The sequence below is a fragment of the Schistocerca nitens genome, chromosome 2 (genome assembly GCF_023898315.1).
Source record: "Schistocerca nitens isolate TAMUIC-IGC-003100 chromosome 2, iqSchNite1.1, whole genome shotgun sequence".
NCBI classification, from domain to species: domain Eukaryota; kingdom Metazoa; phylum Arthropoda; class Insecta; order Orthoptera; family Acrididae; genus Schistocerca; species Schistocerca nitens.
In genome coordinates this window covers 934,135,783-934,149,951 of record NC_064615.1, presented here as the reverse complement: position 1 = coordinate 934,149,951, position 14,169 = coordinate 934,135,783, and the positions used below count along the sequence as shown (strand labels likewise).

Here is a 14,169-nt window from a genome sequence, read left to right as displayed (position 1 = left end):
ATATTGGTCTGTAGGACTTGACTTCTTTAGGATCTTTATCCTGTCCTTTTTTTGATAATTACTACGTTGGCCTGTTTCCACATGGTGGGAAACGTTCTGAGGCTCAGGGCCTCGTTGTAAATTCTTGCTAGAGGTGTTACTAGTTGAGGAGCGAGGTACTGCACCACCTCCGCTATGATGCCGTCTGGTCCTGGGGCTTTACCTCTTAAGTGATTTAATGTACGTCGTCACCTCGTTCTCTGAGAATGGGTACACTGCATTGTTATTTTGATAATCTTCTCGAAGAGTCCGCCTAATTAGGCCTTGTTCTTCGGTGTCTTCCTCTTCCTTGTCGTCCGGGAGCAGGGACCGGAGGAGGACCTCGGCAGTTTCTTGCCATGACCCAGTCATCCGATTCCCATCCCTGACAGTTGAAAGTACCATTGGCGACCGAATCTTTTCTCTAACTATTTTGCGCGATCTTTTAGCTTACAATGAAATGGCACAACTACGAGGAACCTGAAGTCCGCGCTTAATAGGTAAAGTTCTGCCAAACTGGCGAAACATCTACGACAGTGGTCCGCAATATGGGAGCAATTACCCCTAAGGGATAAAATGAAATATTCTGAGGGGTAAAAACAAATGGGGTTAATTATGTTTTGATTACGAGACTACATATTTTTTTAAAAAAAGCATTATTATTATCCTTATTCGTAAGGCAATGATGCTGATTACGTAAGTTACAAACAATTACATTTTGTTCCAAATACTAGCACTGAAATACGGCATAATATGGCGGAGGTTACAGCAAATATTCCTCTCCGACACACATATTTAGTACTTTGCACCCTGCATCTATGACATTACTTGTGAAACACGTATCACATATGCTTAAATATTTTATGGAAAGTCTTCAACTTTTAGGTAGTCCTCGCAATGGATCACAAATTACTACCATCATTCACTTCGCAATACGTAAATGAACTGACAGCACAATACAGTAATAACTATGAAACTAATGCTGTAGAGCCAGCACAGTATAATAATCCTAATAGCAGCTGTTAGGCACAACGCACTGGCAGCCTGAAGTCTTCTACTTTCTGCCAGTTCAGAGGTAAGAAGTCAAGCAATCAAGGGAGGGAACCACGTTTTGTAAAAATGTGGATAGTTTGCTTTTTTTACGGAGTAGGAGTTGTAGGTAGCATTAGGTGTGTACTGTGAATTACTTGATTATACTATAAAAAAGGTTGTTGTCTAACTTACCAGTTCGTAGTTTAATAAAACAACTACACAACTCAATATCATTTACCTTTCGTCATTTTAAAAATAAAAATATTCGAAGGAATTTTTTTGCATTCTAAAGAACAGATAAGCGACGACCTCGGTGATTGTGAGGTATGGTGATATGCGTACTAGATTATGCTCAAGGGTAAGATGGGGGGGACCACTGATCTAGTGTATAGAGGAGGTGGGCAAAATTATGGTAACACCACGAGAAATACGTACTTGAGCATAAATGCAGCTGCCAGCTAACCCTGCTGGTTGCACTGATGCATCTAATCACGAACGGCACCTGTGGTATGTCATCAACACGTTGCAAGTGCCAGTCGCGGTCAGAACAGCAGTCTGTTTAGCAGTTAGTGCATTGTGTTGGAGCTCAGTGCATTCGATCTTGGGTGACTTTTGATGTTTCAAGAGGTACCATATCGAAGATTAATACCGCATAAAGGGAAAGCGGGAAAGTATCATCAAATAAGTGATAACGCGCACGAAAGTGTGTGTTGAGTGACTGTGCGGAAGGTCACTGAAGAGGACTGTGAGGGAAAATAAGATGATAGCTGCAGAAGTCACTGCAGAACTGAATGTCGCACTCGCGAACCCTGTCAGCATCGAAACAACACAAAGGGAGCTCCATGACTAGCTAACTGCAAGGCGAGCTGGAATTCCAAAACCATCAGTTTTTCAAATGCTTGTAACAGGAAAACGTTGTGCCTAAACGATAAAGCCTCGACTACGGAGCAATGGAAGAATGTTAATTTGGTCGGATAAATTTTACTTTACACTGTTTCCAACTTCTGGTCGAGTTTACATCATAAGAGTGAAACTTGGCAGGGGTTCTGTGGCGAATTGGGCGACCATGTTTTCATTGCAAGGTCTCATTATTGCGAAGGATTATGTGACCATTTTGCCTGAGAAGATACATCCTAGGATAGAACATTTGTTCTACAATGGCGATGCTGTGTTCCAAGACGACACGGCCCAGTTTGTACAGCTCGCATCGCTCAGGACTGGTTTTCTGAGCACTAAGATTGTCTCCAGTCACCAGATCTCAACATTATTAAGCTTTTGTGGTCTACTCTGGAGAGACGGAGGCATAATTGCTATCTAGCTCCATCGTTGTTACCTGAACTTGCCACTATTTTGCAGGAAGAATGATATATGATTTTCTTGAAAACCATACAGGACTTGTGTTTATCAGTTCCGAGACGACTAGAATGTGTTATGGACGCCAAAGGGTGTCTTACACCGTTTTAGGCATGGTAAAGTTTTGTGTTTCTGGTGTTTCCATATTTTTGACCACCCCTGTACCACTATTACATTAAGCACCTGCGTCCAGTCATCGGCCCTGAAGTACCTACTACCCTATAGTTAGTTGCATTATGGCATCGTAGAGCATAATGAATCATACGGCGCTTGAATCGCTGCACAAGGATATGATTTTATTTAAACAAGAACATATATATCCTACCAGAAGATAAAAATAAATAGATAAATAAAACCTGCAGTTATGAGAATCTTAACTACTCTGCTAGCGCAAGAATAGGGTTAAACAAATTTATGTGCCTCAACTGGACGCCTAATTGGCGTTTTCTTTGCGAGTGTTCTTTTAAATGACTTAGTAAAATGGAAGTTGAAATTCTTCCCAATGAACTCTCACAGCTACGAAAGGTTTTTTTGGTGAAACATTGAATGCATATCTTCGTGTGCAGAAGAAAAGAAATTAATCACTAAGTGGCGTTACAGTGAGGCAATCACTTAACAGTGATTTGACAGGCACCATAAAATCACAGCATGCTGTTTACCTCCGGCCGACGTATCAGTCTCCCTCTCACCTACACCCAACTTCTAATGCAAATATTTTGTGAAATATTCAAATACTAATTCACTTTTGTTGGCTCACTCTATAGTTAACGAACAGCGTTTACGCATTCCATGAACTATTTTAATGAGACTTTGTTCAGCAAAGAAAACAAGCCAAGTCTAAGCACGCTTTCTCGGTGCTATTACGTGAAACTAACCTACAGCCACTAGACCGCATATCGTTAGTCATTGTCATTAATGCAATTTCACTTGTGGTTACATGTAACCAAATTCCCTGTGGTGCATACCACAGCTCTGGTTTCCGAATAATTTTCATCCTCCCCCTTCCCCCCCTCCCCACGTACGAGTTTGCCCGATCATCAATAGGTCAAAGGTAACTCATAACCAATGATGTAAGTTGTTTCCAAGCTTCGAGCCATGGCACGCAAAGAACAGGACAGTCGTTATCTAAGCAAATTAGGGTCTCATCGTAACGTTGTTTCCCTACATCAAAGAATTCAGTATAAAAATTTCCTTCCATTACTTTTTACTTGTATACTATGCTTGTTTACCTCTTTTGCTACAGTGCTACGTCAGCCCCCGTCTTTCTCTCGCTAATTTGCTCTGTAATTAAACTGGCACAAAACAAGTATCATGAAATCAGTTTGGACGTCGGAGTACCTTCGCGAGAATTTCTGGTTTGACGCAACATTTATTTGAAAACAATCTGCACTATCTTAAGAATGCATCTCTGCCTGACACGTATGTACAAACTATGTAAACTATGTATTCTTGATAAGCACAACAGTCTGATAACAACCCTTGGTTCACTTTTTTTCCTAATTCTGGTCTTCTGTGATAGGAGAAAGAATTTTATTATTCGAGTCAATGAAACACACAAGCTGTTTCCAGCGACATATATCTATTAATAGCGACATATAGCTTGAGAATACAAGAATGAATACATGTGTGTGATTTTCTATCGTGTTTGACACCATTAACTCTGGTTTGTAACGCGTTAGTAAATGTTTTGCGGCGGTCAGAATGTCTATGTAAGGCCGTTCGCTGTTGCTAGTTACTGTTTCGCTGTGTGCTTAATAGCTGCTTGTGTATCATATGCACTCTTCTGGGGAACGCACGAAGCAGCTTTTTAGTCAGTTAACTTCAGTGAATGTACTTGCAAACTCAAAGAGGTTCCTCTGGTTCTTACCAGACGCAGTGATGCAACTGCAAAGCATATACTTGGGCTCAACAATTTTATCTACATACTGAGAAAATTATTCCATGTCAAAGGATTTCTGTTTCATGCAGTTACGAATTAAATTAACAAGACAACGAGGCTTTGTAATACTAATATGACCGAAACAGAGAAAAAGATATTAGGTGAGATATAGCATGATGCTGACTGTGTCACTGAGCATATAGAAAATAGGCATGCTTATTAGTAGTGACCACTGGATAGAAATCAGGCTCCCTTAAGCATTATTATTAAAGTTCCTTTGTAAACACAAAACATTCTGTGACTTCTGAAATTTTCCCGGCGTATTTCTTCTTCTAATAATTCCCGTAAATTACGCGCCGTGGTTTGCGGGGCGCGAAGCTGCAGCCCAGTAGCGTCCCAGATGTCCGCCATCGGGTTCAATTCAAATCAGGCGAATTTGGTGGACAAGACATCAACCTGAGTGCATAGCCATGCTCCTAAAACCACTACTGCATGACTGTGGCTTGTGACACGGAGAGTTATCTGGCTGGAAGATGACATAGCAGCCGGGTAAAGACATCGAGTATGAAGGGATGCATGTGGTCCTCCAGTGTTCACGCAGGCAAACAGCTGCCTTGGTACCGTCTAATACTACCAAACGGGTCGTAATAACCAAGCATAATACTGCCGCCCCTCCCCAACCGTACTTGGACATTCTTCTCGATCGCGTCACTTGGCGTCGTGATTCTGCCCAATGACAGGTCCTTTAGCCTACTGTCAACACAACTGCTTTCGATGAACAAGCAGTCGTGGGAAAAGAATGGCGCGACGGAAACAGGTTGACAACAGAAAGGTAGAATAAGTAACGAGTTAAATTCTTTTAAAATGAAAATATGGCACATTATCAGTGTCAGAATTATCGACATTCCTTGAATTACTAAAATTTGAACCACGAAGAGGAGGGGGGGGGGGGGGTCAACAGACAGGGAGCGGAGTAAGGGAAAATTTTAAACAAATGGAAGACTTCTTACGATACATATATTTCGACGTTAATATCAAGCTGAAAGAAACATTGGTTGTAATAAAGATAGGCAACTTTATGCAGTTGGGAATAACTGATATATTCTATAAATAGCAACCCCATGAAAACATACATTTTGTCTCTTAACTGTCTACGGATATATCACCCCATTCCAGAAAGCTCAAAGAGATGAAGAAAATACTACTGCCACATCACGAAGTGCCTCAATAATAGCGGCAGGTAATTAGAAGAGCAAAACAAATATTTTTGGCATTTCATGCAGAAAACTTTAAGGAATATGGACTAGGAACTACATTAGAATCACAGAAACATTTATCTTCATTCTGAAACCAATAGTTACTGCCACATAGCCAAAATATTGCCTCAGTGTTCTGCACTTAGCCGCACTTGCCCAGCAGTATTCACAGAGAGGGACAGAATAGGAAAACTGCTATCTGTTGATTTGAGTAGTATTATCTGGGACAGAATCATAGCTCCATAATTCAAGGAATAGAAACACTGTCCACAAGAACTAATCAAACAGTCGCCCATTTTAGAGTATGTGATGAAAATGATTGTACCTAAATCATTAAAATGTCTTGAGATGTACCATACGCCAGAAGTGTCAGGGACCATATTAATGACTAAATACTACTTTATACAACAAACTGGGACTAACAAGTCACCCGGTTTTGTGAACAGTGAACTACAAATTACACTGAGTACACCCACACAAATCATCACAAAATTCAAGTTGCCACTAGTTGCCTCTCAACACTTTCCACCCAAGGTAAACACAGTTTTAATTTTTCACAAACATTTACTGCAGCATATAGTCTGCATGAATATAGAAGCATATCATCACATCTTATCAACAGATCCATACTTGGTCTTTGTGGTGGTACTGTTCCACCACAGACCAAGAGTGTCAATGCAAACAACAGTAAATCTATATGAAAATGATCGCACTGGGCTTGTGCTCTCCCATGATGCCTTAGTAGGTGCATTTCCTTTGTCAGTTGGAACTAATCTATTAACTGGTGCCTCAGAAAACCAGGTACTATTTTGTTACAATACGGTTTCGACTCACCGTGTGTATTCTACATACCAAAATGATGTAGAAACAATTTTTTTGCAATATCTGTTTGTTAGATATGTCTACTATGGACACTTATGACTACCTGTAGATTTAATCACGTTAAGCCAGTCACTGGTGTGCTGTGAAACGAATTACACAAATATTCCACTCTTATTAATGTACTCCAACTTCCATGCTAATTTCATTGCTTTACAGGGTAACAAAAAATCTCCTGTAACTTTTCAAGTTGTTATTTTGCTATTTGTAACACAAGTGCACAGAACAAAAGCTCATCACTAATAATATCCAGACTAACTGTCATGCAGCTTCACCAGCTACTGAGCTGTGATGTCCACTCATATTTTAGTTTCATATAACTACGCTATCTGTTGACCAACTGGGGTTTTAACAGTCCTTCAATGACGAGCTCAAACTTGGATTGACTAAGGAAACTGATCTTTGTGAAATGAACAGTCCGCGAATTTACCTTAAGCTATCTAGGGAAACAAAGGAAAACATAAATTGGGTTCTCTTAAATGCAGGCCCATATTTCTCCTACTGTGTCCACTTTGGTTTGTTGATTTTTGCAGTAATAATGATATCTTCAGTAATTATTAATTCTGAGAACAGTAAACAGTAATCACTCCAAAAGAAGCTTCATGGTAAATTTGGTGACAAAATTATATGGCTGACAATGCACTTTTACCACAGTATTGTACAAACAAACTTTATCAAACTTTTTTATACAATATCAAATTCCATGACGTACATTAATGTAATGTGCCTTGTCTGAGAATAATGTGAGCAGATATGGCACAAACAATGAGCAAAAACTTTTCAGTCTGATTGCTAAACAACCAAAATGAGGGCTGCAGACAACACTGACCATTCTCTCCTCCACAACCAATCAGTGTACGTGCAACTGAATTCAAAGCAATGGTTACAGGGAAATAAAAATCTCATGCAACAAGACTAGTTACTTGGAACACCTTTGACAACTTTTAACTGCCATGGGGTAGGGATACTATAACTTTATATAGCACCCTGTTCAGAGAATTAATGTTAAAGGGTGTGTGCTATGAGAGCCAATGACATGTGGGAGATCTGGCATCATGTTCAGCAAATAGAAAGTAAATGCTACCCCTTCAAATTACCTTATATGTTGTTATACGTCACTTCTTTAACAATTTCTGTGTACGGTAGGGTGCAAATATGCAACAAACAATGGCAGGCACAAAACAAACAACCATGTTGTTAAGTTACTCTTTGTGCAGAGTTTAGCTACTTTGCATTGATATATTTTTATTATTCAATTATAACATAACAAGAAAAAGAAGTTATGACTACAACATGAGAAACTGTTGCCAGGAGAACGTCAGGACATTAACTCAGTATGCCTGATAGGCCTAGTTCCATCTATAGTTTCACTGAAAAACAAAAATGTAAACAGGAATGTTTGCAAAGAGTTGTAAAATTCTAGTAAACTTTAGTGTTTCAAAGTATTTTGCAGAATACCCATGTTGCTTGACAAACTGATAAGTTACTATGTGCAGAATAGTTGTACAGATTATTCTGACAAGTACTGATGCTGAACAGCTGACCTGTACATGGACAAAACTGACATCAATAATGTGTACTTACTAATAAGAAAGCAATCATGCAAATGAAAATAAGTACAAACCAAAACAATTAAGAGTAAATTTTGCATTTCTTGTGTGAGGCATGGGTCATGAAGCACTACTACACAGTAAATGATCATTTAAATGGAAATCATTACTGTTAAGAACAAAATGCATTAATTTCACACATAGTATCTGTCCTATCGAAACGAGAAGGAAAAAAAAAAAAATCATTTGAACAGATGGATACCAGCACTCAAAATTTCCCACTACAAGTTAGTAGGCCTAATTCTGTGGTAATTGATATGTTCTCCCCAGTTACCTTTTCAACAATCATCAGGATAACATCTTGTCAGATGATAGACCCCGCTGCACAAAACACTACAAAGGTCATACTGACACTGGAAACCACTCGTACAAAAAACCTACACGCTACTACACCAGGAAACTAACCTGTTCAATGAAACGGTCCCTTGATATTCAGAAATATTTGCAATCCCCAAGTGACATACCCCAGAGAATATCTGCGAACAGATATTCCTCAGAAACATGGAACAACTTTAATAATGTATAATTATATCAGAATTAGTCACAAGGCTCAAATAATGAAGTAACAGGTAATAAAAGTAACAAGCCTGTGAGTTTGAATAATTTTACCATAAAATTGGAGTAACTGAAATAAAAGAAATGAGGTTGGACTTCACATAAACCCAGAGGTGTAACTGTACACGCCATAAACATTACATGATAAAATATACAACTGAATGACAGTTAATATATGAACCTTCAGAGATGAATAAAAAACCACTTCACACTTTCGTGGTAAGATCGATTTATGCAAGCCTGTTAAAGCCCTAAATGTTTGCACTAGTAGAACACACAAACCACACTGAAGCAACACACTATAAACATTAACAATATCTATTTTACACACTCAAAAGTAAAAATACAACCACAACAAATTTAAGTATCATCAAAGCATGAATTAGTAGCGGCTTTTCTGTGCAATACAGTCTAGTATTAATAATGTTGAACGGATAAATTTTAGTTACTACTATAACAACATTTTCCTAGTTAAGTGTAAAACAGAAATTTTATCTAAATGTGATGTCATAGGGCAGTTACTACACAACAAACTGTAATAATTATACTGGCATATCGTGAAAGTGATAATTATTAAATAAACTTTGTCTTATGACTGAAATATCGGACGTAAATTTTGCATGTTCAAGATATTAAAATAGAGCATGAGCACAGCAGTTCTCCACAGAAAAATTTTACGCACTAAAACATTTATGACATACTGACATAAAAATTTAAATTACAGATAGACGCGACAAGTAGCTATAACGGATACGGAAAAGTTAAAGATCTAAACATAACTTCTGGTTTTTCATAATTTCTATCTTCCTTTCTATTCAAATTTTACTGTTCTACAATCCCTGTGACTTCCTAAGCGTCCGTGCGTAATTTAGAAATGCCATCGATAGGGCTCTTGATGGTCAGTACCATAAGTCTAACAGAAAGGCAGATACATGTACGAAATTAACGGAAGAATAAAGCTCTTGCTCGAATCCGACCCATAAAACTTAATATTCTTAAAAATATCGGCTCCATTACAAGGAAGCGCTGACACACACGTCACGGAAAATCTATTAGAACGACAAGATGCGTCCGTTACTAGTGTTTTACCGCCTAGCGCAAATGTTTTATATTCATATATCGCACATGTAAAATATTTAAGCTGTAATAGTCAAGTAGAAAATGCTGTAATCACTGCTACTTTCAGTGTTTACCTCGAGCAGTGTGTAAACACACAAAAGTATTATGCACTGTCCTTCAAATACAAAAATAAAACCCGTGCTGTATATCAAATGAACATTAGTTTCTGAAATTTCTTTTCCTTATGTCACCAAAATTAGGCTGTCAGCGCAAATACATCCTTCTGTCAAAATGTCAAGCCGATACAACCCAACCTAGAAGCAGACGACCCATCAGCAACGCATTGAAAACATAGGATCTGCCCCATAACGACAGCATATGCATGTTGCAGATGAATTAACAGGTAAATTCTGCTTTTCCTGATGACTTTTGGGCTCAGTAACTCATACTTCAAAGCAGAATTCCGCTAAAATTCACCATGCAATCGATATAAATGGCGACAGAGAAAATCAATTCCACCGACTAAGATCGCAAAAACGCGCCTTTTCGTTAAACTATATACTTACTTTTGATAACTCGCTCTGTAGTGGACAACTTCTGGTTGTTGGACGACATTTTCAGTTATCTGTTGGATATACTACACAATAAACATCGGATGTTCGTGATAGCCACAGATTCCACTAGCTAAATTCTACTATACCACAAGATGTCGCTGACTGAAACCTCCACTGCACTGTTTACTGCGCATCCTTCTGCGCAGGAAACCATTGCTGTCCTCGAATGCCGCAAACACCCAGGAGCGGCGCACCTGTGCAGGCATAGCAACTTGTGCATCAATCTATATCTTTTGCGTTACTAAATAGCGAAAATTGAGTTGTATAACTAACTGAAATATGACACAAAAAACGTCTCTTTTGCTAACTGATACATCTGAAATACTTTTGCTCGAATATTAAATTATGCCAAATTACAGTAATTAACTATAAACAAGGGCAACTATAAGCGGTGGAGAGAAGTGAACTGTAGAGAAAAGTGAAAAGAAAAATTAACGCACGTCTGAACTGAACACAATACGTAATTAACTCACAGACATGTAGCCGAATTTGCCTTAGTACTTATTTGCACACGAACTTACGTCAAGAGACTGTAAGTGCACTCGAGGAGAAGTAAATTCTGATACAAAATTAATATTTTCGCGAAAAAAGAATTTAAACGTATGCTTACATGTTATTAAGATAGGTTTAAAACAAACGCTGTAAGCAATATAAACATTCCTTTTTAGAAATGAGAAAAGTATCACTTGCGTAGCAGTCTTAAATCGCTGTATAGATAAGATCAGGCAAGGGAAATGAAAGTTTCGAACTAACGGCGATTACAATGAAATTGACAGTAGAGTAGTATCGCCCCAGTTTCCCAATCCCAAGCCACGTTATTAACAATATAAAGAAAAAATACATGGCATTGAAATATAGTTTAAACTATGTAAAGAAGGAAGAAGGTACGATTACATCCATAATGTAACAATGTTTATGAAAGATACCAAATTTATTTTTTAGCATGTTTGATGGCCAGTTTTATCATTCTTTACCATTCATTGAAACAATCCTTTATAGCAACTGAAAATTCGTGATTGAACATAGATTTTGAGCACCTGATGCCTACTGTTCACGTGATAATCTTTTCCTTTCTTCCACCACCATCTTTTATGTAGTTACAGTACTGAATACCTAAGAAGCAGTTGTTATTTTCTGATATAATAATGCTTAAAGATTTTGCTTTCAGGTGAATGATGGCATTATACATATATTAAATTGCAAAATATGTTTCAAATGAAAGTCTACAGACACACACACACACACACACACACACACACAGAGAGAGAGAGAGAGAGAGAGAGAGAGAGAGAGAGAGTGTGTGTGTGTGTATGAGTTGGGTTGGAATAGCTAGTGCAGAAGATGCAATTTGAATAAAGAATATCAAGGGATACATCTTTGCTCCATTTATCTATGAAATGGCTGTATGTGGATATGTAGAAAACCATTATTTTGAAAGAAATTTGATGGATTCCAGATAAACGATTTACCTACAGTTTAATTATTATGCAATTATTTTATAAGAACATAAACATTTGTTTCTGTTCCATAAAATTATTGTTTATATCATTCAGAGGATTTTTTTCCTATAGTCCTAGTTAAAGTAATTGACTTTGTAACAAATAATCAGATTTTGAATCATTTTGAGAAAGATAATCACTTCCATGAGACAGAACACAGTTTTTGGAAGGGAAAGTCCACAACTACTGCTGTAGTGAACTTACTAACAAAAATAAAGCTAGCATTTGAGGAGAGAGTGTTTGTGGCACTCACACTGTGTGCTCTTAGCAAAGAATTTGACTGCACCACCCACAAGACCTTACTCAGAAAGTTAAAAACCTGTGGTGTGGGTGATGCTGTAGTAGCTACCATTCAGTGCTCCTGAGAAAACAGATGGCAGATTGTTTACCTTCAAGGAGCAACATTTCAGGTGCACAAGTCTGAATATGACGTGCCACAAGGTTCTGTCATAGCTTCTCTCCTTCTTCATATTTTTGTAAATGATTAAGCCAAAATGGCCACAATATGATGTGCCAATGACATTACTATTATTGCCTAAGGAAATGATTCTATGCAAGCAGCCTTGAAATCAGGTGTGCTATTGGGGAAGGCCAAAAAGTGGTTCATCTCCAATAAAATGAAAATAAATGAAGAAAAACTCAGCATATAATAAGCAGCCTCAGCTAAAACACATACCTGGACCATGTGAAAACTTTGAAATCGCTGTGTATTTTAATTAGTCACTAACTTTCTTGGTACAGATGCACTGAGTCTGTATGTAAGAAACTCTTATATTTAGTATACCTCTTCAAGATACCCAAAAGTGTAATTACAGGCCAGTATCTAGTAACTGTATGTCACACTCTATTCCACAGCCATATTGCATATGGACTACAACTGTGGGGTCATTAATCAAGCTGCAAGGATACACTAATAAACTGATAATTATTCATAAAATTGGACTATTTACAGGAGGTATGTATTATTTTTGCCTCATCCATGTCAAAGAGAAGCTAGATAGATTTACCAAGATGTGTGAGATACACAACCAAACCACTCAAAACAATGAGACAATAAAAGGACGTAAAACCACGCATGGTATTCTCAACACAGGTATTGTTTTTACTCTGATGACAGTGAAAAGATCTACTGAACTTCCTCCAAAATTATTAAATCTAGTAATCAAATACATGCTATTGAAAAGTATTCTACATTAGAATGTTAAATTTGTTTAAATTTTTTATAATTTCATATATTGCTTTTATTGTAATTTAGTAATCTTGTAACTTTGATGATGTAAATGATGGTAATAAATGTTAATAAGAGGTATTTACAACCCCAAAATCATGGACAGTAGGTAGAATTCATGATCCTGCATCCAAGTATTCATATAAGTTGGAGCAGGAGCGGCTGATGAGGTATTCTTTTACTTTATGTATAAATGATTGGTAAATTTCAGTTTCCTGCTTGATGTCCACTGACAACCTGTTATAGACATACCTGCCAGAGACCTGTACATGGGCTATTATTGCAATGACATGATTTTTCAAATTGTTTGCATGTTTCCAGAATGAGATTTTCACTCTGCAGCAGAGTGTGCGCTGATATGAAACTTCCTGGCAGATTAAAACTGTGTGCCCGACCGAGACTCGAACTCGGGACCTTTGCCTTTCGCGGGCAAGTGCTCTACCAACTGAGCTACCGAAGCACGACTCACGCCCGGTACTCACAGCTTTACTTCTGCCAGTACCTCGTCTCCTACCTTCCAAACTTTACAGAAGCTCTCCTGCGAACCTTGCAGAACTAGCACTCCTGAAAGAAAGGATATTGCGGAGACATGGCTTAGCCACAGCCTGGGGGATGTTTCCAGAATGAGATTTTCACTCTGCAGCGGAGTGTGCGTTGATATGAAACTGAAGTTTCATATCAGCGCACACTCTGCTGCAGAGTGAAAATCTCATTCTGGAAACATCCCCCAGGCTGTGGCTAAGCCATGTCTCCGCAATATCCTTTCTTTCAGGAGTGCTAGTTCTGCAAGGTTCGCAGGAGAGCTTCTGTAAAGTTTGGAAGGTAGGAGACGAGGTACTGGCAGAAGTAAAGCTGTGAGTACCGGGCATGAGTCGTGCTTCGGTAGCTCAGTTGGTAGAGCACTTGCCCGCGAAAGGCAAAGGTCCCGAGTTCGAGTCTCGGTCGGGCACACAGTTTTAATCTGCCAGGAAGTTTCATATAGCGCACACTCCGCTGCAGAGTGAAAATCTCATTCTGGAAACATCCCTCAGGCTGTGGCTAAGCCATGTCTCCGCAATATCCTTTCTTTCAGGAGTGCTAGTTCTGCAAGGTTCGCAGGAGAGCTTCTGTAAAGTTTGGAAGGTAGGAGACGAGGTACTGGCAGAAGTAAAGCTGTGAGTACCGGGCGTGAGTCGTGCTTCGGTAGC

The 14,169-nt window shown here is 38.5% G+C and overlaps 1 protein-coding gene across 3 annotated transcripts in view; it reads right to left on the bottom strand.

Annotated features, from left to right (window-relative positions):
• LOC126237259 (serine/threonine-protein phosphatase 2B catalytic subunit 2-like) overlaps positions 1 to 10,384 on the bottom strand; it is an 824,140-nt gene extending 813,756 nt beyond the window's left edge. For 2 of the 3 annotated variants that reach the window (XM_049947182.1, XM_049947184.1), the window contains exon 1: positions 10,208 to 10,383. In XM_049947182.1, coding sequence (XP_049803139.1) covers positions 10,208 to 10,256 — 49 coding nt within the window. In that variant the 5' untranslated portion in view covers positions 10,257 to 10,383. Of the gene's footprint in view, positions 1 to 10,207 lie in introns of all 3 variants that reach the window. The other variant, XM_049947183.1, reaches the window with a different exon arrangement.
• Between the last annotated feature and the right edge of the window lie 3,785 nt (positions 10,385 to 14,169).